Source organism: Amblyomma maculatum, chromosome 1 (genome assembly GCF_055883805.1).
Source record: "Amblyomma maculatum isolate TAMU_Amacu chromosome 1, ASM5588380v1, whole genome shotgun sequence".
Lineage (NCBI taxonomy): Eukaryota > Metazoa > Arthropoda > Arachnida > Ixodida > Ixodidae > Amblyomma > Amblyomma maculatum.
Window position 1 is genome coordinate 317,591,360 of NC_139344.1, and position 26,048 is coordinate 317,617,407.

General features: G+C 46.5%; 2 protein-coding genes across 2 annotated transcripts in view; both read left to right on the forward strand.

Moving 5' to 3' along the window:
- LOC146207200 (metabotropic glutamate receptor 1-like) overlaps window positions 1–19,407 on the forward strand; it is a 35,493-nt gene extending 16,086 nt beyond the window's left edge. The window contains exons 4-9 of the mRNA XM_084576388.1: window positions 23–258; window positions 867–1,113; window positions 7,568–7,742; window positions 10,034–10,160; window positions 17,614–18,080; window positions 18,760–19,407. Of these exons, the coding sequence (XP_084432514.1) occupies window positions 23–258; window positions 867–1,113; window positions 7,568–7,742; window positions 10,034–10,160; window positions 17,614–18,080; window positions 18,760–19,233 (1,726 nt within the window). The 3' untranslated portion in view covers window positions 19,234–19,407. The remainder of the gene's footprint in view (window positions 1–22; window positions 259–866; window positions 1,114–7,567; window positions 7,743–10,033; window positions 10,161–17,613; window positions 18,081–18,759) is intronic.
- A 4,517-nt stretch (window positions 19,408–23,924) lies between these two features.
- Window positions 23,925–26,048, forward strand: part of LOC146207201 (metabotropic glutamate receptor 1-like) — a 34,748-nt gene continuing 32,624 nt past the window's right edge. Inside the window, exon 1 of the mRNA XM_084608361.1 lies at window positions 23,925–25,550. Coding sequence (XP_084464487.1) covers window positions 24,821–25,550 — 730 coding nt within the window. The 5' untranslated portion in view covers window positions 23,925–24,820. The remainder of the gene's footprint in view (window positions 25,551–26,048) is intronic.

Genomic DNA, 26,048 nt, shown 5'->3' on the forward strand with positions numbered 1-26,048 from the left:
CTTGTTGGCTTTTATTTTCCAGCGAAGGATGGATGGCAGATACGAAGCTTCTTCGAGGCCTCGAAGAGCAGGCTGCCGGAAGTCTGACCTTCCGTATTCACGTTCAACCAGATAAGGAGTTTGAAGCCTATTACACGAACCTGAATCCCACCACGAACATAAGGAACCCGTGGTTCGCTCCATTTTGGGAAGCAAAGTTTCATTGCTCTCTTGGCAACCAAAATATGGCTGTCAGCAACTCACTGCGCCAGTGCACAGGTAACACCAAAAAAATGACCTAAACTGTAGTTCAACGTTACCCTCTCATGTGAACATTCAAAGAGCTGGCAATCCTTTTTGTTTTTCGAAAAGTTCGAACTGTCCCAATACATCCTAGAATGCCAAAACTAAGCTCTCAGAAAGTCTTACCCTGCGCAGTCTTGTGCGCCCGCTACGCTCTGAATTCTCAGGCACTGTTTGCTCCGACTACAAGCGCAAGCGAGCAAATAAAATTTGCTCGGAACAAAAACATTGCTTTGGTACGACACCAACGCAAAGCTGTAAAAAATGGCGCTTATCGAGCTGCAGGTATTACTAAACACGTTGAACTTAACAACTGTTAAGCCAGTGCCTCATAGTCAAAATCTAAATATACATAGTCGCTCAACATGAAAGGGAACAAAGAGCGATTGACAAACAATTACTTTGTAATATCGATTACAAACACATTTTCCTGTCTGCTAGCTCCTCTTCTCTTGGTGTATATTATCCAGAATTGGTTTCGAGCTTTAGTAAAGAAACAACGAACAAATTAGTTTGTGCGAAATGATCTATGCTTCCTTGCCTCGTTGATTGTAGCTGTTTTCCACACTGTTCGTCTCTCGCAGGAGACGAGTCCCTCAGTGACGGTTATGAGCAAGATCCCCTAATCGAAGGAGTCCAAAGCGCCATCTACATGGTAGCACGAGCGCTGCACGACATGCTCCATGACTATTGCCACGGTAGAGGCGACGAGCAATGCTACCGCCGCATCCACGTCACCGGAGATCAGTTTCTCGAGTACCTTATTAATGTGTCTACACTGTATCGCCGGATTATACCTGAGCTCGAAAAGGAACGTAGCGTGGCACCACGGTATGTATGCAAAATCATTCATTAGGCAAAAAATCATACATTTAACCCTGGTTACACCCAAAATCGAGCACTAGTTGTAAGACTCTACTAGTTGAAACCTTTTTAACGACATGTGACTTGGTGTTGTAGCGTTAAATTCAATTTGACCCAATGCTAACTAATTAGTGGTGATGAATTAACACCTACAATTAGTGTAATAATAACCATACACTATATAATCTATCCAATGAGATATGACTACGATGTAGCGTTAGGTTAAATTCATAATTGCAAATAACTAATCGACTGTAACTAATTACAATGCGTGATTAGTAAAGCGGTCAGTAAGCCATGTAATCATGCACCAGTTCATCATAACACAATATACTAAGCGAGACTTGTCGCTACGCGGGCTAGGTTTCTGTTTTGAATTAGGCTGATCTTGAAGGTCCGGTTGAGGAAATGAGGCGTTTTCTGGGTTGTACCTAGAGCAGTAGAGCTATCACTCTAAAGGTGTGCTCCGATAACGAGGACGACAAATATCTCATTCTAGGAGGGCTGTAGGCCCGTATCCCTCTCTACAAGTGAAACTTTTTGTTGGGCTAGTTGATCCGTAACGATTTGGAAAAACTTCAGCGCTAATGAAAAGCACGAAGGCGAAAAAGGAACAGGAAAGAGCGCTGACTGACAACTAATCTTTATTGAGCAAAGATTAGTTGTTAATCAGCGCTCTTTCCTGCCCCTCCTTCTTTTAGCCTTCGGCCTTTTTATTTGCGCTGAAGATTTTTCAAATTCTCTCTACAAGCACCCGAAATACTCAAGTGTAGGTATACTCGTTCGAGCAGCCGCCTTATTCTCCACTCGTTGGGCTCAGCAAACGCACTGCCAGGTGATGTTGATGATCAACTATTAAACGGGGAACAAATAGAAGTCTGCCGGCATCGAAGTATAGATGCTGTAGAACAAGTGAATGTCTAGGAGTGGTTTTTTGTTTTAGCAATCCTACTCGTACCGTTTTATTTTACTGATTTAAATTGTTTTCTTAAGTATCTCCATTACAGAAACTTCTGTGCAATTAACTTCTTTTAGAGCCTCCCCTGATTTTCAGAACCTGAAATAATTATTTCCGACGGATGCCGGCGTATTTTCTGCGACTTGAGCTCCCCAATGCTATCGCTTTAAATTGGAGAGGTGATATTAGAAAGCTGTATCATTCAATCAAGGAGTAAAGAAATGTGTTTTGCTCTTGCACGAAGCGGGAGGCAACTCTCTGACTTCTGGGTGACACCTCAAACGAGCGGAAAGGAGGAAGAGGGAGGCGATGTAGTGGAGTGAACTCGGGACGAATCTGGAGCACCTGAGGTTCTTTATCGCAATTTGAAGTTCAATTTAACGCTCATCATTCCACTGGCACTCACCCGAAATCGCAGAGTTTTATTGGCGTGAGGAGAGTTAGTTTGGACATCTCTTGTGCCGTGTTTGATGAGAGATGGACATGAGAAAAGATCGATCGGTTCTCCCTGATGTTCTAGTAGCACTCAGCTACTAGAACATCAGGTTCAGAACAATACTTTCAGGGTATTGTCAATGTGTCGAGCTGTCCTTCAGTGAAACTCTTAGATATTAAAAGGCGCAAAGAACAGGACGAACACGAAAACAACAGGACGAAACGAAGGGTGACTTTTCTGCCCATGTGAAGAAAAACTTACATTATGTATGTTTCGTGTACGCAACAAACCACTTGTAAGTAAAAAGGCGCTTCGTCCCGTCATCTTCGGGTTCGTCCTGTTCTTAGCGCCTCTGAATATTTAAGAACGCACCGTAAACAACGGGCACAACATCAAGTTCTCTTAAGCTATATTTCAGTGGCGTTTGAACTAGCTAACGTTAAGCTCATCGGCTGCTGCTCAACAGGACAGTGAACTGCTTCTGCATTGCACTTGCCGCGAATCTTAGTTACGCCGCTTAATCTCAGTTAATCTTTGTTACGTCCCCTAGGGAGTACAATAAACAAAAGCGCGCTAGTATTTTGCAAATTTTAATTCAACGCTATCCAGTCACCGTATTTAACGTATTCGTTTTACAAGGAATAGTTTGGCCCGCCATCGCTGCATATGGTGGTTTGATGTGGTTTCGTTTAGTTTGCTTTTACGGCGATCTGGCGATGAGAATAAGCGCATAATTGTGGACTCCTAGTAATTTCGGCGACCCGGAAATTTTTAACATGCACTGACATCCAACAGCTAGGAATACAAAGATTTCTAATACCCACTGAAACGTAGTGAAAACAGATGTCGCCAATAGCAGCATGTGTGCAAAATTTTGAAGTGAGCATGTCAGCGATTAAACAAAAAGAGGTATTTTTATAACATTGTTTATTACATCAGGGCATGAAGGAATATATAGAAATAAAAAAAAAACAGGAGGTAGTAAATGAAAGAAGGTTGGGCAATCTAATAAAGTCCGAAAGGGAACGATGATGGGGCACCTGCGTCCAAACAATATAAGATGAAAGGTTCCTTGGCGAGAGACGCACTGCTGCCAGGTGCCAAATTCTCGTCGGCTTCAGTGCCAGGCAAACCCACACAACAAGTGGTGAACGTCCATCTCACACGACATCAGCCCGAACCCTGAACCCGGTAAACGCTCTGTGTGCCCTCGACGTGACCATGTCGTTTACGACCACGTTGCTGCGCTCCAATGCGACCTATGTGACCGCTGGTTGCATCGCACGTGTCAACGGATTACCCTTCCTACCTACCGTCTACTGGCTACATCGTCGTCCCAGTGGTTCTGTACAACATGCTCACTGCCATCATTTGACGACTCGCTCTTCTCTCCTGCCCGTCATGCCACCGGCTCCGCTGCAACGCCCAGGCCACCAACAGCAGATTCAACACGCTGCAGTGCGCAGCATGCAGCTGCTTCTTGGAACCTCTCATTTTGGTTCTCGAATATTCGCTCCGTCTGAAACAAAACACCTGAACTCCAGACCATAATGGCATCCATGCCCAGCTCCATCTTTGCCCTGTGTGAAACCTGGTTGGATAACTCAACGTTTGATAAACAAGCAATCGCACAGGATGTATACACTGTCTTCCGGAAGGACAGTCTATCTTCCCGTGGTGGCGGCGTCTTGGCCGCCGTACCTCGTTCGCTATCGTTCCGTCGCCTTCACAGCCTTGAGTTCTACGAGCTTGAGGCGATTTTCATTGAAATTTCCTTCCATCGACAGAAGTACCTGGTGGCCTGTGTGTACTGCCCTCCCGCCCAACGTGCAGAGTCTTACCACTTGCTGCGCTCCACGATCGAACGCCTCAGCTCCCTGCGCAATTCGTTTGCAAATGTTTAAATATTTGGTGATTTCAACACTCACATTGATTGGAGTGACGCCACTACTCCCATCCCTTGCGATGCCACATCGAAATGCCTCGTAGAAATAATAAACACCGCCTGCCTGACACAGCTGTGCACTGACCCCACATATTTGTCGCACAATGGTGCTCCCTCATACCTGGATCTTTGTTTCACCTTCAGCCCTATCTTTGTCCGCGCGTGCAATGTCGTCAGCAGTCTGACTTGCTCTGACCACCGGGCAATTCAGCTATACACGCTGACATCTGTATACTGTTTGTGGCCCTTATGCACGGCTGGTGCACTCGTACAACAGACTGAATGCCAAAAACATGACCCGGCTTAAGTTGCTGACCCCTTGGGACATTGTGCTCTCCGAGCCAGACATCGATAACACGTACGACATGTATACCTCACTGCTCCTCGCTCTTGCCTCTGACACTGTATCATCGAGAAGAGCTCGACGCAAACACCATTCCCCGTGGATCACGAGAGACATCCTAGCCTTGTGGAGGCAGAAAGAACAAATCTTCCGACAGGCCCGTAAAACTCTGTAGCCAGCCGACCTTCTCGCTGCCAAAGAGCACCAGCGTGCCCTGAAAAAACGGATTCGGGTGGCTTATCGGGTGTTTGTGGAAGACATTGCTGCTAGCGCAGCAAAGGAACCTAAGCTTTTCTGGGCATATGCTAACTCACAGCGGCAGAAATCGCAGTGCCCCTCCTTCCAGATTGATGGAGACTGTATGCCCTCCCGGTCGCATCTTAGAAGCATTAAACAAACACTTTCCTTCTATTTGGACAGACCATTCCATTCCTGAATTCGACCTGTCATCGTTACCAGAAGTGACCCTTCCAAATCACATGCCTATCTTGTCCTCTCTCGACATAACTCCTGACGATGTCATTGAAGTTTGCTCCCACATCCGACCATTCCAAAGCCTCGAACCTGATGGCATCCATCCCCTGCTCCTACAGCGTACAGCCTCTTATCTGGCGCCATTAATGTCCAAGATGTTTCAGCGCATCATAGATGCTGCGTGGTGCCTTCTGCATGGAAAGTGGCTCGCATCACCCCAATCTACAAAGGAAATAGGGCACAAAGTGACCTCCTGTCTTCGTATCGCCCAGTTGCATCAACATCTATCGTATGCCGCAAATTTGAACAGATTCTGAACACCAAGATTCGCAGCCACCTAGAAGAAAACAGCCTCCCGTTTCCGGTCCAACACGGTTTTCGTCAGCAGCGTAGCTGCGATGACTGCTCTCGGTGTCCACACAGTCAGTGTCCACCTTGACACCAGACAACTTGCGAACTCGTTCAGTTAGATTTTCTGGTGCGTTTGATCATCTCCCGCGCCATGGGCTCCTCTCAAGCGCTGCAGCTTTGTCCTTGGCAGAACTCAGCGCGTTGTATTCCGAGAGGCCCCTTTCACCTTTAGCGCCGTTCTGTTCGATGTACCCCAGGGCAGTGTTCCTGGCCCTACTCTCTTCTCCATCTTCATAGACAGCATTACTGTAAATCTAGGCTGCCTCCCGATTCTCTATGCTGATGACATTTCGTTACTGCAACCAATCCATACCCTAGCAGACTACTCCGTTCTTCAGAACGACCTCAATACCTGTCAATCCTGGCCACTACAACCAGTTGCCCTCCCTTAAACATCGTGATGTCGTTCACAATGACCTTCTCAACCCTGCGTTACCCTCGCCTTATTCCACCTACGCTGACCACCGGAAGCCAACCCATTCGGTGCGTGACAACCACGACAGTGCTTGGCATTGAATTGGATGCACGCTTGACATTTTCATGCCGTGTTCACCGCACACTTGCAGAATCCAGACGCATACTGGGTTTCATCAACCGCCTCACAGCAGACATGCCTCCCAGTGCGTTTCGGGGCCTCTACACGGCCCCTGTGCTGCCAATAGTGGAGTACTGTTGTGCAGACTGGCTACTAAACTCTGCTCCTTTACGTATCCGCCTTGCCAGTGTCCAGCGACGCGCAGTATATACCTATTATCGTCGGACTACTCCACGAAATCAACGCCTACTTTACGTAAATGTCTCATCTGCAACTCTTCTGCGACACGCATCCTGGCAGCCCCTCTCCTCACGCGTACAAGCTTCTACGATGCGCCTCTTTTGTCGCCTTGCCTTACCAGACCAGCAAACACTGATTGATGGCCCGCGCCCAACCGCCGCACTGGTACCCTCTAACCGCTTCTCGCACGCACTGTGCGCCACGAACAATCCTGGCCCCTCCGTGCCGTGCCGTCTCTATGTGGCGACGGTTGCCATCGCCGGAACTTTCCCGCCTCAAGCCTTTGATGTCTCGACCATTGCGAAGGCGGCGCCACGGCTCTCGTAGTTTCATCCTCTTTCTTCCTCATCCCTCATCTCATTCCCTCTCATCTCTGAATTTCATTCCTTCCCCTTTCCCATCTCACGCCTTGAGCACCTTGGGCCCCAGGTCGGGGTCAGCAAGTTGTCCTGGTATGGCCATTACCACCTTTTGCTACCCATGCATGCCTGGACCACCCGCCATGAATGCTAAATAAAGTATTATTATTATTATTATTATTATTATTATTATTATTATTATTATTATTATTATTATTATTATTATTATTATTATTATTATTATTATTATTATTATTATTATTATTATTATTATTATTATTATTATTATTATTATTATTATTATTATTATTATTATTATTATTATTATTATCTGCCCCCTTATTCTGGGAGCTCCACACAAGACACCCTGGGCGTGGATTATTCGGTGCTCTATAAGTCATCCAACAGGCGGTATATTTTACTGGACTATAATACCTCCTCAGCTCGTATACATGAACTGTATTCAACTAAAAACCGCACAGAGCCGGTACGATCTGTTTGTCGTGCCATTAGTGCTGTAGTTTCCCCTGAACGGCGCCGTTCAGGTAAGCTCTTGCTGCGCCAGAAAGCTGTCAAAACGTCCCTGTAACCGCAGCACAAGCAAAATTATTTTGAGCAACGCACCCTGACGTCGCCTAATATTCTCTCTCGTTGCTTATTCGATTCTTTTCTAATTGGCACGTGATCGCGCCCGCGTGTTTAACCCGTCTCCTACCGCAGGTACGACGTGATGAACGTCGTCAAGTCCGAGAGCGGTGGCCTGGACATCGTGCCCGTGGCGACGTGGTTCAACAGCCAAGTCACCATGCTCCAGTCGCCACAGTGGAATGCGCAGGGCAACACCGATGTGCCCACATCTGAGTGCGGGAGGCCCTGTGCCGCCGGGCATGTTAAGGTATGGTTTTATCTGTCTGACTGAAACATTGCATGCGCCTTTCAGTTGGCCTTCAAAATATATATGTCCCTTACACAACTCCACCTTTCTAAGACGCATTTTAGCTGTGAGGCAGCTATGGAATATGGTTTATGACGGTGCCTCCTCTCCTTTGCTGACAGCGGTTCGAGAATGTTATAGCGATAGAAATATAGTGCACATATAAGTACCTCGATTCGTTGCTTCTCTTACTGCTGGTTTGTATTGTGGTGGATCCGTTGAGTGATCATTCGGTTTAAGCAAGAAGTGATTTTACCCGCTATTTCCGGCAAACTAGGGCGGACGTCGTCCAGAAACATCGGCGAAGCTGAGGCCAAATACGAACACGTGAGCCTGAAGCTATACTTTAATAAAACACTAAATGTAGTACTAACAGTTCGACTCCGCCAACACACGTAGGAAATGTGCGAAAGGGCCCTAATATCGACTGTTCATCCGCATTTAAGGACTTTCTAACGTAATTTTAGAGGTGGACAAAGTCAGCTCTGAAAGTGGGTCCGCTCAATTTTTAAACTGAGGGAAGTCAATTTTGGGGTGCGCCAGCCAACTTTTGAAAGTGGTCAAATCAATATTGGGGGTTGGCCAAGTTCATCTTAGGGGTGGGCCTTGGCGGTTTTGGACATGGTTAGCTAAATTTTCGAATTGGGCAGAGTCAGTTTGGCGTTGGATCATCCATATTTTGGCTGTGGGCACATACATTATGGAGGGGGCCGAGGCAGTATCGCGACGTCCTAACCAAATTTTGTGAATGAGCCAGGCCTGTTCTCACCCGAACCCAACTAGATTTCTCAACGCTCACATTCTGCAAAGGTCATTCAACGGTCAAATTTCAGGTGAACCATGACATGTCCTGGACGCGCCCAATGTAGTGCATTGCCATTCATATCCTACAAGGTCATTGCCAAGCTGTCCATTGCTTGTTGCGTTGCAATTCCTACTCCGTCTTCCTTGAGTCCAGCTGAAGCCCCATGCTCTTTGCCGACGTCCGCAAGATCTCAATACGTAGAATAGAAGTGCTTTCGCAATAAAAAAAAAAAAAAAAAGAAAAGATTTTCGTACCAAAGTTTTTCCCACCGCCTCCTACGAGTCACCCTTAGACGTACTGCATGCATGCTTTCGCTGTCCAGTTACGGCCTCTTTGCTTATCATGTTGTGTGAGCTTTGACGATGACGAGCGGCTCCCCGCCCGTGTTACATGACATCTAGACAGGCAATCTGTCACTACTATGGTATCAGACGTCTAGAACCAACAGCGGTCGGTTGAGGCTTTTAGAGTAGGAGTGCCCAGCGTCCCAGAAGTGCAAACGCATGTTGAGGGAACAGCATTGCGAGCGCTGATTTGCAGCAAACGTATCCTGGCGAGATGAGTTCACTAGAGGGCAATCGGTGCATGCAAGAATCCAAGGAATGAAACGCAGCCGCTTTGGAAGAAGTTGGCAGAAGTCGGGGGCTTGTGATTTATTTTTATTTTTTTAGGATGTGATATACAGACACGAAAGAGATGTTTTAAAAAGCGACTCCGAAGGTTTTCCGACATTCGTGCATTTTCTAAAATATTTACTGTACGTGTTTATCTCCGCCTGATGCATTCTACCAGATTTGGGCGCAATGTGGTAATTCTTTCGCGCGCAACTCGACTAACATCTGCAGTTTTCGTAAACTCAATTCAGACGACTTTTGCAAGCAACACACAGCGTTTGTAACGTCACAACGTCACATTATACCCTGTTGCTGCCCGCTCACCGTGTGATCATGAAATTTTTAAACCTGTGTTAGGCTATCTCAGACGTTTTATGTACTGCGTCATGATTTCCAGTCTTTATTTCCGCCATCCAACGCGCTTTCGAGTATTCTTCCAATACTCGAGTATTTTTCCAACGTGACGCCACCGTTTTGCCAGCTGGAACGCTGTTTCTTGGCATGAAACCAGTTTCGGTCTTTAATTTGATGTTTTTTTTTTTCATTTTAAATATAGTTCTACTTGCAATTTCTAAACAAGATTTGTGCCGGAGTCAGAACACATCGAGTGATGTAGTGCATTCAATAACCCGAAATGATGAGAGAAAACAAAAATCCCGGAGTTGCCCATTGAGACAGGCTCGAAGAGTAGGTAGGTGTGAAGAGGAAATAAGGGCGGATGATTCATGCTGCTGGTGCACGGGTATATTAACAATAATACGGTATATTGCGTTTATATTTCGGTAGCCACTGGGCTCACCAGCTTACCGCTCGCTTCCTGCATGCGTGCGCAGGTGCATCAGTCTTTGACAAACGTGTGCTGCTGGAAGTGCGTCCAATGCGCCGACAACCAGTACGCAGCCAGCGAGTACCTCTGCGTGCAGTGCGAGAACGGGAAGTGGCCCAACGAGAACTTGGACGGTGGGTCGCGTATGCATGCACGTCAAAGTGTTCTGAAAGAGTGGCGGAGCAATCGTGTAGTCCTTGCCGGTCACCGCTTATAGCCTAGTACAAATAATGCGCGCTGCGTTTTGACAGTTTCGATGAGAATAAAATGGTAGTAGTTCCAGAACCACCCACACTCAGTGCGCACTATATGCTTCTCCGCTTGTGCGGTGCAAGCGGGTGTTGTGTCAAACAGTCTCGTCTTTTACATCACCTTCGAGCCTTCCGAAACCAAGCTGATTTTTTCTTGCAAGAACATACTCTAGTGCGTTGCTATGGTATACAAGCCACCTTCATAATTTCCATCGGGTGCAGTACTTTAGTTTAAAAAAAAAATCAAATTCATTCATTTCTGCCTTCTGAAGCCACAGACAGAGGAGGTGTATAAAAAGCTGCCAAATACAGCTTAACAAAGCCGCATCCTCTTTTCGCTTGGCAGCGGATTACAACAAGACTTATAAAACAAAGCCAATCGCACGGCATAATAAACACATATACAATTGTGGGCTGGAGCAGAAGAAAACAAAACAACATTATATAAAACTAAAACAATATCGCAATCAGAAAATACGGATGCAGCAAAAAGAAATAACAGATAGAAACAACTCTACATATTAACGTACATAGCACGCAAAGACTTGTTTGACGAACTGAACAGGTCAAAATTACTATATTCGTACCCATTCAAAAGGGACGGAAGAGTGAATTTCAGGAGTTCTGTATCTCAATTTATTCGAGGAGTCGGCACTCTTCAAGTTTATGCATGCCTTGTCGTGTAGCTTTTTCTCGGGCATGCAGTTCTGCAAGGTTACGTATATAATTTACATTTCTGTGTGTTTCTAGTTTAAAACGGACACTTAATCGATATTTATACAGGTTGTACATCTTTAGCACACCGCTCTGCAGAAAGAGATCCGCGCTTGGTGAGCGCCAGGAGACATTGTGAACGTGACGAAGGAATTTTTTCTGAAGGATATATAGCGCGTTGCACAACTACCGCTGCACTGTATAATGCTTCTCCCAGATAAACTGTGGAATCCTCGCAGGTCAAAGTTCGCACAGAAATGGCATTTTTTCGTTAGTATTTTTTAGTACCAGATATGTTTGGGGTAGTTTCTGGGGAAGTAGGATGTCCCCATCGTATTCGGCAGCGGCGATGCAAAACATCGCTGGGGCAGCGGCTCGTCTTGCATCGCCGCCGCTGAATTCGATGGGGACATCCTACTTCTTTTGATTGAATTAGAAAGGTACCCCAAGCAAATTTGGCATTAACAAATACTAACCACAAAACGCTATTTCTGAGAGAAATTTGGCCTGTGAGGCTTCCGCGGTTTAGCTGGGAAAAGCATTCTAACAGCGCACCGGTAATTGTGCAACGCGCGGTAGATACGCGGTAGATAAGGGTGGTTGTGCCCCACACTAAGAGGCAATAGTTTTAATAGGAGCAGAACAGGGGATTGTAAAAAAGCAACTTGATTGGCTTTGAAATAATGTGTCTTAGTCTACTCGTGACCCCAGTTATTCGAGCCAGCTTTGTTGAAATATGGTCCACGTGGTGTTTCCAAGACATGCTGAGAAGGAAACAACTCCCAAGCACTTAAATTTTTCAACCAAGTCTATACATTGTGGGTTAAGTTTGATCTCAATAGAGGAAGAAAGCACTTTGCTCTTGGGATGAAAGATAACAGCCTGTGTATTCTTGTCATTTATACATATATATTTGGATTCGGATCATTTTTGTTACTGAATCATGGTATATTCGCATTCCCTAACAAGGAGGTCAAGATTACTTCCAGCGAAGAAGATGCTGCTATCATCTGTGTAGATAATAAATTTTGCATTGAAGTTAATGTTTGTAATATCATTGAATAAACATCATTGTGGTAGTAATGGCCCTAGAATACTACCCTGTGGTACGTCAGAAGTAATAGGTGTTAGTTTTGATTTTATATTGTCTATGTAAATATCTACTTACTGTGGTATAGACATGATTTCAGGAGCATTTGCGCTTGTCCGCGAATACCGTAACATTTAAAGTTATTTAGGAGTACATTATGGTTCACAAGCTCGAATGCCTTTGAGAAGTCCACAAAGACATCTACAGCAAAAGCTTTCTTTTCAAATTATGTTAATAAGTATGCCTTTTGCTCGAGTGGAACTAACTCGACAGATTTATCTTTACGAAACCCAAATTGATTTGGTACCAGAAGATCATGCTTATCAATAAATAAGACTGTCTTGCATGTAGACTTTCTTAAAAAGCTTTTTAGAAGATTGGGAAAATAGACGCTGGTCTGTAATTTGCTAAATCATTTCGACCTCCCTTCTTGTGCAGAGCCGTTACTTTGGCTGTTTGCAATTTAGCAGGAAATGTATCGGTAGTAAAACATAAATAAATATACCTGCAAGAATATAGGCAATAACTCCTGAAACATGCTTCACAGGCCTGATTTCCATGTCGTCTATACCACATGTAGGGCTGTTATTGAGGTTTCGAATGACTGATATAACTTCTGTCGTAACCGGCTGCGTAAATATTGTTTTATTGTTATAAGAATTAATATAGTTAGCAAAGTCATTTAATGAGTTGTTAAGAGCGAATGTTGTAAAAAGTTGTAAAATTCATCTGCGAGTTTTCTCCCAGGACTCATTGTCCGTTTCATTTGTCATGACGTCAACGCGATGGCAGCATATTAGACGAAAGCTGCAAATCTGCCAATTGCAGAAATCACAAAGCGTCAGACTCCAACGTTGCCGATCACCTTCGACACTCGCCACGCGCATTGAATCGTCACTGACTACGATATGCAGCCAACAGTGTGGTCCAGTCTCTTCCCATGGGCCCATTAAAGCCGCATCTACGTCGTTTAACAGTGATGAATGCCAGAAGAATGAATGGAGCCGAAAATACAAGTGGGTAATGTTAAAATAATGTCTCTGGGGTGGAATATTATAACAATTCTATCCCATCGGGAAACGATTTCGTGCCATCGCCCTTCGTGGCCGACTGATCGGCCAAATTTTGAATATGGAGAAAATGAGGTTTCATTGAATGACGTAATGCGATGCCACAAGAAAGAGAAAAAAGGCGGCGTCAGAATGACGCTTATGCACTAATTATGCCCATAAGATGCGCATTATCATTGGGATCGTTTCAAGTAGCCCCGTTCGTGTGGAATAAAAGATGGCGGCGCGGTTCCTCGTGGTGAATGAATGTCTCATGAAACTATATACCCGGCAAAAAAAAAAAAAAAAAAAAAAAAAAAAAAAAAAAAAGCTCTAAAGCACGATATCTGAGCTTGCAGACCAAATTCAAGAATTCCAGAGGAGTGGACACATCGAAGGGTCATTCTTACACATAAACCTAACGAACTAGTCACCGCAGGAAATATGAGCCCCATCTCCCTTACTTCAAGCCTAGCCAAATTATTTGAGCAAGTCATACCGGCCAGACTGCACGCCCACATGGAAGATAGCGGTCAATATCCACACTCAGTGATTGCTCTCCAACCTGGCCTATCCGTGCAATATTCCGTGCTTCAACTTACAATAGCTATTCTGGACCCTCTCATACGTACACACACCAAAGCAGTATTAGCATTGACCTCGAGAAGGCCTTCGTTAATCTCAAGCACGAAGCCATCTCAAAAGCCATAATAGACCTACGGGTTGGACAGCGAACATGGACTTAAGGGCTTTCTTGCAAAGCCGATCGGCAAGCATGCGCGTAGACAACATTTGTACACGCCACTACACACTAGCGAACGTAGGCACTCCGCACGACTCCATGCTGTCACCTTTTCTTTTTGAAGCCGTACTATCCCGCTTTCGTGGAAGCTGCAGCACATTCCCCATCTCGACCTATAGCTTGTTCACGAATGATATCAACCTTCGTAGAAACTGGCGATCGGACGCCCAAATCGAAGGCACACTACAAATAGCCGCAACGGTAATACAGGAAGAGGTCCCCAATGTAGGACTCACCTGGTAACCAGGAAAATCTGAACTTCTCTTGATCCTACAGCAGGATAGAACGTACACCACAATCCCATCAGAATCTGCGTACACGGTAGAGAGGTCCCACAGTTGGGAACCATTCACATCCTGGGCCTGTACCTCCAAGAAGATCGGAAAAATACTGAAACCATCAAAGGGTTCAAGAGCACGCTAGCAGCCACTACGCAGCTAATACGTAGTGTCACATGTACAAGCTCACGGACTAAGCTCGGAAGCGGATACTGTGTGAGTGACACAAGCGTATACTATGAGTACTGTATTTTACCCCCATACCTCAAACTTAATGTAACTGAAACCCAAAGAATTAATTCTGTAATCAGACAAGCTACTGAGGCAGCGCTGTCTGCCCAAAACCACCAATAACGAACGCCTGGTAGAGTTCGGTGTGCATAACACCATACTAGAATTAACCAAAGCGCATTTGCAAGGCCAATATCTGTGCATAGCCAGAACCCCTACTGGCAGGCATATACTCTTTAAACTCCTAATTCGCATCCCGCCTGAATCTCAACTAGGTCTAATTCCACTAGCCGAACACACCGCCCGGATTCAAGGACTTCAGGCCGCCATCCAGGTGGCTGTATCTGTTGGATATTAAAGTTTTAGCACCACGAACACCCGCTAATCATGAATCCCTAAAAGCTCTACCCCAATAAATTCGTCAAAGGCCAGCGACGGGAAGTTCATGAACGACGGCGATGAGCAGAACACCATATTTGTTGCAAGCGACCAGCTGCAACCCATATGGCGCTCCAAGCGACCAGCACGGAGCCAGTGGTGGCGTGCACCCCGCACACCACTCCGATTAAAAAAGAATTACTCAGGGAAACTAACCTAGAAGAAGCAGAAGAAATAGCGATCTGCCGATCTTAAGCGCTATAGCGCTTGAGCTGCTTGAGCTTGGCAGCACCAGTGACACCTATATAACCAGCGATTTGAAACAGCACTGTTAAATTATGCTAGGGCCAAAATCCACCCTGCCACCTACCAAATACTGACCCAAAACTCCACTCCCTCTGCAGCACTGTGTTCATCTTGTTGCCCGCGCACTCTGGAAATCCCAGCGATTAGGCCGCCTATTCTTTAGCCCTAGAGTCTAGAAACCAAGCACAGGCGGACCTCATGGGGGATTTCTCAAAGGAGCGTGTGTGTACCTTGACTGAACTCATTGCAAAGGCCCGTGCCGACAGGCAAATATACCCACCTCTCGAGTCTTCCCTCACTACCAGGGAGCAACACCTATGGCGCCGTCTGCAAACGCGCGCCAACTTACCTCTCCATTCTTTCTCACTACCGACCCATCCCACATTCTTTCCCTCGGTACAATGAGTGAAGAAAAACCTGACTCATATCCTTCTGGCCTGTCTGGCTTCGCCTCCACCTCGCGGGCCGGTGCCAATTCAAACATGGGAGTACTACAAAGCATTACTACGCTCCACGAATCCGGCAAGGCAGAAGATCGTTGCCAGCCGCGCCGCCTGCGTCATGGACCTTCTAGGCATGAACGTTTGAGTGTGATAGGGTCGTACGGGGACCCAAGAAACCTGGAAGGCCTGAAATCCTCTGCAAAATAGTTTCTCTCTCGCTCTCTCTCTCTTTCGAGATGCAACGGCTGCGACCACCGAGACACTATCGGCGTGCAGACGAACAGTTCAGACGCGGCTTTTGACTGAGCAAGGAAACTATGCAGGGCCTGCGTGGCGAACTAACTGAATCACTCAGTGAGGTTCGCGAAACCGCTCTTCTATGGAGCGGTAGGGTTGCGCGTTGTAGTTTTTCGCTTGGAAGCTGTATAGCTTTGCAGCGAGAGAGCAATAAGACACATGCAATCTCTCCGTCAGTGTTGGCGCGTCATCGGATAAGCCATTTTCCGTTTTGGTGCGCAGAAATGGATCCACTTCCCAAGGACACTGGAATAAAAAAAAAGGTTTAAGAGAGGTTATCTCCGGTACGGCAGCATTCTTGACTTCATGGGTCTCAAAGAAGGCAGAATTTTTGTGTCGCAAGGCTACATGTCATTAACACTACGGCTGAAACGATATCTTTTTGTGCGGTATCTATAGACGCGTGCATGGCATTGCTTAGCGCTTCTCGACAATGCCTAACCGCAAATATGCGACGCTGACATTGGGCATTTTCGTCATCGATGCTCGACGGCCGGACTTCGCGTACTACGTATTCGCTTGGCGATGTTGAACGCTCAGACTGATCGCAGTTTGCAAAGTTATTCGCAGACGAGGGAGCCTCAAACAACATTGAGCCCAACCAATCGCACTCAACTGCGGCCACAAAGAGCTGAATTTTAATAGCCTTGGAACCGTCTGATCATATATGAACCAGCATGATGACGTCCATGCTGTCGTCACCTCATACGCAATTCTGACATCGTCGTCGGTGGAATGGAATCGATTTCGGCATCGTTATATAATTCCACTCCTTATCTCCATCCCACACCATCTTCTATTATAAAGCATGCAAAGAAATTGGGAAGTGCACTTCCCACATTTCCCGTTCCGTGTAAAACGTTCAAATCGCGAAGGACAATACATCATCATCAGCCTGACTATACCCACTGCAGGGCGAAGGCCTCTCCCATATTTCTCCAATTAATCCGGCTCTGTGTAAGCTGCATCCACTTGACCCCTGCGAACTTCTTGACCTCATCCGCCCACCTAACTTTCTGCCGCCCCCTGCTACGCGTTTCTTCCCTTGGAATCCAGTTTGTTACCCAAAGCTACCATCGGTTATCCTCTCTTCACACTATATGTGCTGCCCATGCCCATTTCTTCTTCCTAATTTCCACTAGAATGTCATTAACTTGAGTTATTTCTCTGACCCACTTTGCACGCATCCTATCTCTTAATGTTACCCCTACCATTTTTCGTTCCATAGCCCTCTGAGTTGTCCTCAACTTAAGTAGAACCCTCTTGGTTAGCCTCCACGTTTCAGCCCCGTAGTTGAGTACAGGTAAGATGCAATCATAGTTTTAATTAAATCGCGACCTCTTAGGAATAGTATTTTACTTAGGGACAGATTTTTTTGTATTTTTTCTTAAATCTGCCCTTGCAGCCCATCCCATATCCCAGACGGCCTCTTACATCACCTTCGCACGCTGCTCATCCTGCCATGCTATTAATAGGAATTCTTATAAACGTAATATAACAGACCCTCGCTTGCGAAGTTGGGAAGAAATGTCTTCCGTTTTAGTTACCAAAAGCGTGGCACGGCTGCTCGGTGGTATTGATGTTAAAAAGCTGGCTAGTCTTAAATTCGGCCTTCAAATGCTTCCATCGCCCCGTAAGCTTCAAACAGACGATTCTGCTTTGTCTCCCTTTCTTCAACGTCAAAAAACAGAGCTCTTAATCATGTGAAGTTCATATGTCGCTGGTTCGCGCTCTCCACACACTCGCAGGATGTGACCCTATACCGCAGAAGTACACGCAATGGACCGAGGCTGGTTCCATCGTTGTCATGGTGATGTCAACCCTGTCCATGACGAGCACCCTGTGCACAATGGTCATCTTCGCGTGGCACGTCCGCCTGCCACAGCTCAAAGCCTCCGCGCTCTCCTTCGTCCTGCTCGGGGGAGTCCTGGCCAGCGAGGCGGGAACATTCGCCGTCGTCTCCAAGCCCTCTGTGGCATCCTGCCTCCTCGAGCGGCTCTGTCCTGTCCTGGGCGTGGCCACTGTGTACACCGCCATCTTGGCCAAGACCTACGAGCTGCACCACGACCGCAAGGCGAGCGAGACGGCTGTTTTTCCCCGCAAGGCAAGCACCGTGAGCCCCCATACGCAGCTGGTCATCACGGGAGGACTGGCGGCCGTGCAGTTCTTCATCACGGCTGTGATGCTCATATTCCAGAGACCAGGAACCGTTCAGGTAATGAGCAAACGCTGACAAGCTCACTTCCATCGGGGCAGTAATGCGTTTTTTCCTTCTTTAAAAGGTGCTAAAAGAAGAACGGTGAACGCATTGGATCAATATCGCAGGATAAAAATTTGCAGTCGTGATTGTTTTGTACCAATATTTACTCTTCTAATTGCCATAGTGTGAGCACGGGTTATAATTATAGCTACAGCGTCTGCCTTCTCAGAAAGAAAAATATCCTATTTCGAAATTACTGTCTCTAAAGAAACAATCGCAGCTTGTCCGATGCTATAAAATGTAATACTAATGTACGCAAAAATACGAAAGAGAATTATGGTTCCCTAAAGCAATATTCATGTGCTTAACTCTTAGAGTTAGAGAAGCTCTCAGCCGTAACACTACCGTTGGGTTGGTTCATCCAACGTTTTTTGCCCGATTTCATACCTAAATATTTTTATTTACTGTGTTCTAAATCGTACGTCGTAACACTACCAAATCCGCTGTTATAAAAGCCTTTAGCGAGCAAAGCGACTGGATTTTTTATTCATTTCCCCATTTTTCAATCACTTTTATACCGCTGTGAGCTGTACCGCGGTACAGGAGCACGCCTTGTCAATCTGTTCAACCAGCACGAAACCGCCTCACTACACTGGGTCTAGCGTTCCTCTCCTCTCTTCTCCTACTGTCGCAGATCTACCCAGGGCCCAATCACTCGGTGCTGATGTGTGACACAACCGACCTGGCTTTCTTTCTGCCTTGGTCCTACAACTTCCTCCTGATCGTCGCGTGTACCATCTTCGCCTCCAGCGCCAGAAAACTCTCGGCCCGCTTCCATGAGGTCAAGATGATCGGCTTCGCCATGTACTCGAGCGTGATCATCTGGATCGCCTACGTGGCCGTGTACGTTGGCAACGAGAACAACCGCAAGCTGTCCCTGTGCCTCGCCATCAGCGCCTCGTCGCAGGTGCTGGTCGCGCTGCTCTTCCTGCCGAGGATCTACGCCGTCTTCTCGGAGCCCGTGAAGAATGCCTGCTGCTCCCTGTTCGGCTCGCGGCCCACAGCCAAGGCCACCAGCACCGTGTGCATTGTGCAGGAGGGCGGACTTAGGGGGCTGCAGAGCGCAGGTGCCTCGCTGGAAAGCGTCACGCAAGATCAGACAAATTGACCAATTGGTCTGACCTTTGAGAATCATGAAGGAGAATATGAAAAGGCAGGAAGAAAAGAACTGTAATGGGAAGAATGAGCACATATGAACGGAAATTAACTCCGGCAAGGTTTTACCACGACCGCCGGCCAGGTTGGCGCTGGCGGACACTCTCACTCTCAAGAATAGGTTACACGCAACATAAATGCCTAATAAAGTATAAGATTAAGGCAAGACTAAACAGCCGTCGCCGTCGTCCAGCGATAGGGTGCAGGTCATGGGTTCGGATCCCATTGGCGGTATGGGGCCTTTTCTTCTACTTCCTAGCCAATCACTTCCATAGTTAATTATTACTTCACATTCGTCAAAAAAAAAAACACTTTCCTTCATGCTTTCCTTTGCGTCACTGGATGTTGGATGCTTCCTTATGCATCTCATAAAGAAGTCTCTCATCATTCATACATTTGCTCGCTTAACTAACGCATGTTTGAGTTATTTGTTATTAATCAATTGAATGTATACATAGCTTGGCTAGTTCTGTGATGACTGTCGACTTTATATCGACATAACATTACATTACATTATTTCGAATGTATGGCCATGCTTATTTAGTTCGTAACATGTTTCAAATGACCACTTTCTAATGTGCTGTAATATTTACATTCAGTGTGTGCTGTATTTTTTGTAACGACTACCTAGACTTCTTCAAACTGTTTTCTTTTTTTTTTTCATAGCTTCTGGTTCATGTTACAGATTAGAAGATTCAGGCAAATAAAGTTGAATTATTCGTGACAAAGCAATCTACACATCATTTGGACACCACAGCGAATTTCGGCGCTGTGCTTGCCAACAACCAAGATTGCAATCGCCTTCCATGCGAACACTTCAGGGCGTTCAGTGAAAAAATCATCGATATGCTGTAACACATGTAGTACCCACAAAGAAGCCAATCTTGGACAGCAGCCGCTGTAGTTCACTTAGTAGAGAACAGTACACGATATGCAGGGGTTATGATTTTGAATCAGCCCCGCTGCATATCGTCTCTTCTTAACAATGGTGAACGTCAAAAATGAACACTGCTAGTTTTCGTTTTGACCGACAAGAATATTTTAAATATACATTACCGTATACTTTCCTCGGTATTCGGTGAATGTGGGCTTCTTTTGTATATATTACCGCATAATAAGACTTGTCCACAAAAAGTTTAAAAGCCTTGTTCCAGAGTCGAGCACGCAATGCCTAGACTTGTAACAAATAAGGTAATCATAACCAATAACATTATCTACAGCTAGGCTTAGCTTCACGTGGTGCGAAGACCGTTCCCATCACCTCTAATTATATTCCCTTCACGGGTCATGGTCTGTCTGCGCAAAACGCAATTTCTCATCTTCGTACCCAATTCTTCATTTCGCTTCCTTTGATATCCACGCTATTTCCGTAACGAACCACCGGAAAAGTTCTACAAAAACACCTATATCGCAGTCTAACTAAGACCGACATAAGTTTAAAATCTGCTTTTCAGGTCGCCTGAGAACTGATTTACGAGGGTTGCCGTTCAATATGATTTCAGTCGTCTCCAGCACTTTCAGGTCGAGCATAATTGGGCTACATCAATAAAATAGCCCTAGTGCACAAAGATACCGCTAAGTGTTGCTATGAAAAGCTATAAACGTTTTCTTCATTTTTATGCGCACTACTACCTGTGAGTGCATGCATAATCAGTAGCCAAGAAATTGCCTCAAGAAACCAACAATCGATTCGCTTAATTTCTGGTTTTATCACAAGTAAACATTTCTTGGCAGCATTCTGTAATGTTGACAAAACAATTTTCTGCTCTCGATGTTGAAATCACTAGAGTCCTTGTCAGAAAGCAATAGGGACCACAAATAAAATATTTCAAAACAAATTCTAATTTCCAGCTTCTGTACATCTTATATTCTTTAAACGGGGGCAGGAGAGGGGTCGGAGCGGGCAGTAGAATGAGTGATCGCTGAAGAACATCATATATAGCAAAATCGAGTGTGGCCTCTATACGGTCAAGTTAAGAAGCCTTTGGTTGGCGTACTCGACTAACTCTCAACCCTTGTTCATTGTGTTTTCAAATAACTGTGCGATTCTATCACCTTTTTGAAAATGTTAATGCTACAAAACCAGGGTTGTTGGAGATTATTACTAAACAAATGAAGGAAACAACAAATGGAATATTATTATCACTCCCACACTATGGCGTTGTACGTTACAAAACCCTAGGAGGTCAAAATTATCCCGATCCCTCTACTACGGCTTCCCTCACAGCCTAAGTCGCTTTGTTACGTTCAATCATGCAAACCAATCAACTAATTTGATGTACACGAAGGGTAGCCCTGAGATGCGCCTATAACAAAGGGAATTGAGGGGAGGTGTATGTTGCGCCCCCACGACTTCATTAGATTGCAGAGCACGGGCCTTTAACGCGATCGTGGTAAACAGTTTTTGAGCTATCTAATGACGTCGTGATGGTGCAACAATGACCTCCCCTCAATTCTTTTTGTTTACCGTCGTTGCAGGAGAATCATGGGCAGGCCTCTGACAGGGGCAGATGGCAGATGCCGTAGACGGGCACTGACCTGACGTCGGGTCGCGTGACGTTACAGGACCACATGGTGTCGCCGGGTTGGCAGGGAGTGCCAATTACTCCCTTGAGTCATGGGAAGCGATCCCGTCCAGACATTTAATCCCGAGACAGAAAAGCTATACCTAGGCCACGCAGGCGCGTTGGTATAAGGTTTGGTTAAAGAGGGGCTTTATATTTATATCGGGTGGTCTTTCATGTCATAATTTTGCTTACTTCTATATTTACCGAAGCGACTAGAGAAGTTCATTTATACGAAAAGTGCCCGCAAGCGGAGCATACGAATTTGTTTGCCCTATCAGACGTCTAATTAAGCTGATTACCTAATGATATCCCACAAAATTCGCTTCCCTCTAGGCTGCAGGTTAATGCAAGAGGATGTGAAAGCTGTGCGCACGTGGTGTTTGTAAAACGAGTTGAACTTGAATTGAAATAAGACTATTATTATATCGTTCACAAACAATTCACCTATCCGTTGAGCTTACTTACTCTCAATAATCAGGCTACCGCGAGGTTGCTTGAGCTTGTTCGCGACTTCGGTGTCCTCTCACATACTAAGTTACGTTTTTGGACTCACATTCTGACGTGCAAGAACAGAAATCTGCTTGCGCTTGACTAGATGACCCGTAATGCAGGCTCTTATGTAGTACAGCGTGCCATGTCGCCCTGTGCCGAAGTCTTGTCCTACCGAGACCTGTGCTTCCGTTGTACGGAATTTAATCTGCCCCACCTCTTCTCAAACATTCGAAAATGTAGAGAAATTGTTTCTGATGGGTGTCATACGTTACGCTTATCTGCTTCCAGAGACGATTACAGGGCTTCCCTACACGCTATGGGACTGACCGACTTGAAGACTAGACGGCAATCGCGAATCCTTGTCTTCCTCTTAAGTGTTTATGCATGGGCCCGTTAACTCAACGCACCTAGCACTTTTTATCAAGCTTCGGATGCCTGGATGATCTGTGCGAAGAAGCCGTGTGTTTGATGGGTAACAGCTCAAATTAATCCCCATTAGGCGAAATGTAGGTTTGTATAATACCATGGCACTACGTGGTTCGGCTATATTTTAGTTCGATGAAACCAGAGCTGCAATGCCTCATAGTCTCTAAAACTTTCTGAATGTAAACTGTTTATGCACATCTCGACTGCTGTCACTGCTGGTTTGCCATTATTTTTGTTATTATATTATACTTTTCTCTTTCACTGCTCTTGGGGCACCGCAGTAAAAGATCTATTGCGGTTAGCGAGCACCTCACAATAAATAAATGCATAATAAAATAAAAATATTTTCAAAGGCATAGCATAAGTGTCCTACGAATTTTTTTCTCAACTAAAGCCTATTCGCACAGACCCACCTTGCACCGTTAGCTTCACAAAAGAAAAACATCGACAAAATGCTTCTCTTGCCTTAGTTTTAAAGTCGGGGAAGCATGTGGACCCCTGACAGTCCCTGCTCAACACGGTGTCACTCGTCCGGGCAGCCTTTACCCATCAGTTTCTGTTCGCTTCACGCCATAGTAGCGCTCGCTCGCCGAGGCACTTATTTGGTCAGGGACCGCTGAGCATACCGTACCGGTGCCACACTCCCGAGCTCGGCCTTGGCAGCTGAAACAATGAACAAGGTAAAAGAATATAATGACGCGGGAAAGCGAAGCCAAAGCTGCGGGCCTGTTGCGCAGTGAAAGCACCGACGCGTATCCAACAGACGTCATGCGCCTGCTTCGACCAAAAACCGTGAGCGATGTTCTTTAAGCGGCGTGCGCCGATTAATAGAGAAGCAGCGACCAAGTCAAAGGTGAGAAGGGGCAACATGGTAAATGAAAAGCTGAACTTTCTGTTTGTTGTCGAACGCCGACGTGTTGTTTAGTGTTTAGCTTCCCTCTTACCTCTCTGCTTTCCGTTTAGAGAAAACACGCTTGCACGGTGAAACTCGGTCCAAATAAAACGCTTCGCTCCTGCTAGCGTCCGTGGACGTAGGAGGGCGCCACAGTTGACATTGGCATTGAGCGAACACGGGAAGCCGTACCACTGCTGCTACGCACACAACCTCGGCAGCCCGGAAGACAGGCCTCGACGCTGCTGTTCGCGCTGGAATCGCGAGTGGCGGGATTATAGCCCGATATTAAGCGGACGCGGGTCCGGGGATGACAATATGCGAAGCAGGCGATGACGCTTGTTTTTCTCTACGCTTTCATTTTGTCGCTAACTGTGGAAACGGCATAGCACGTGGCCAAAAACAAAGGCTGCCGCAGTGAGAGGGTAGCATCATAGGAAGCAACGGGAGAGCGAAGCTGCTGCAGTAGTTGTGGGTGTAGTGCTCGTGCGAGTGTCGATGAGGAGCCATTCCACGAGTAGACGGTGAGCTGCGTCAGGATTAAGTACACAAACAGTTTTGGAGTGTTTGACGATGATGTTATCTCACCACCTACATAGTCACTGCATCGAGTACGACACTGCGGACTGCGTTTTGGGCTCCTTACTACGGCAAGAACAGCGCCAGCAGGACAGCTCCGGAGGGAGGATTTCCGGAAGCTCTCTCTGACAAAATCGGTGAGTCTTCAGGCCACGCCTCATCTACCGCGTTCGTGTTCTCTGAATTGTCTTCACTAATTGAAGCCGTCGCAAAGCTGAGTTCGAAAAGTGCTGGCTCCTACGAACCCAAAGAAGAGCCAACGTATTCCACAGCCTTCACACAGCGTTACGCAAGAAAACACCGTGACAAACGAATGTTCAGGGAGGAAGTGTAACCAGTATAAATCCAAAATAAATATAATAACGGAAAATAACATCAGTCTAATGCTTCTGTTTAGCCAGTAAAACAAAATACACAACAATCTAGAAACCTAAACTTTTGCGGCAAGGAAGTACAAGCTGACCACAATATCTAACATAGAAGTGACTTATGCAAAATTTTGACGCATCCCACTTAACTGTCCACATAACAGAGCGCAAACAGTATGGCTGAAGTACATTCGTCCAAGACGTTCGCCAGAGGACATGCGCAGCACTCTCGGAGATAGCGTCCGCTGTCCCAAAGTAAAGCCTGGAGTGATGCTCCTCGCCGTTCATTTGGTGTTGCTGCTAAGCTTTGGACTACTCCTGGCCGTGCAAGGCATCTCCATCACCTACTACTACAAGGCCAACGAGTCCGAAGACTTCCTCGTCGGCGCTCTTTTTCCCGTGCACCGGCCGCCTTACACGCGCCAGAATCTAACTAGACTCTGCGGCGAGACCTGGGAGCGCGCCGGCATCCAGAGGGTGGAGGCGGCGCTGCAGGCCGTGGACGAGGTCAACGCCCGCGACGACCTGCTCCCCAACTCGACGCTGGGCATCCAGATCAGGGACTCGTGCTGGTTTGCACCTATCGCACTCGAGCAGGCCTCCAAGTACATACCGCTGTCCGCGTGGACGGGCGCCGAGTATCAGGAGCAGCCGTACCCATACCAGAAACGCAGCACGGAGGAGTGCGAAGTTGAAGAGTCGCGCAAGAACCTGGTGGCCGTCGTCGGACCACTCGCGGCGGCCGGAGCGTCAGAAGTGAACAGCCTGCTCAGCTTGTTCGGGATACCCGAGATTGGCTACTCCCTGACGGGCCAGGAGCTAGGCCTTCGCGGCCGCCTGGGATTCTATGTCAGCGTGGTTCCCATGGAGCAGGCGCAAGCAAGGGCCATGGCGGACCTGGTGCGCTACTTTAATTGGACCTACGTGTCGGTCGTCTACACGGAAGGTGAGTGAACGCCGAGGAATACTCCTACTCCGCACCAGCGCCGAAGGGCGGCCACTGCAAAGCTCGCTTCGCCAACACATCCCCTTCAGTCACAGCATACATATGTGCACGCAACCAGTCTCGTGTCGGCTTGAATTCCTGCTCAGACATAACGGGCCAAGAATGGTCAGATACAGCTTATAAAGCATTCAAAACAATTCATGACATGCTGCATAAATTCAGAAAACCTTTTCTATACAGGAACAATACTATATATTCCGTTCCACAAGCTGTTTGCAGCCCAGTGCACGGTCTGGACCCATCGGGATGATATGTACAACATGAATGTTTCCCTTATTACAGCGTGGTGATCTGACGCAACCCTTCATGATTGAACACAGGTCGACCTTACCGCGCAAAGTGCTGCAAACAGCTTCTGAAACGGAGTGTGGATCACTGCTTAACGCTGTTCATCAGCGTCATTGCCGTCCATAGCGACGGACGTAAAATGTCTTTAAT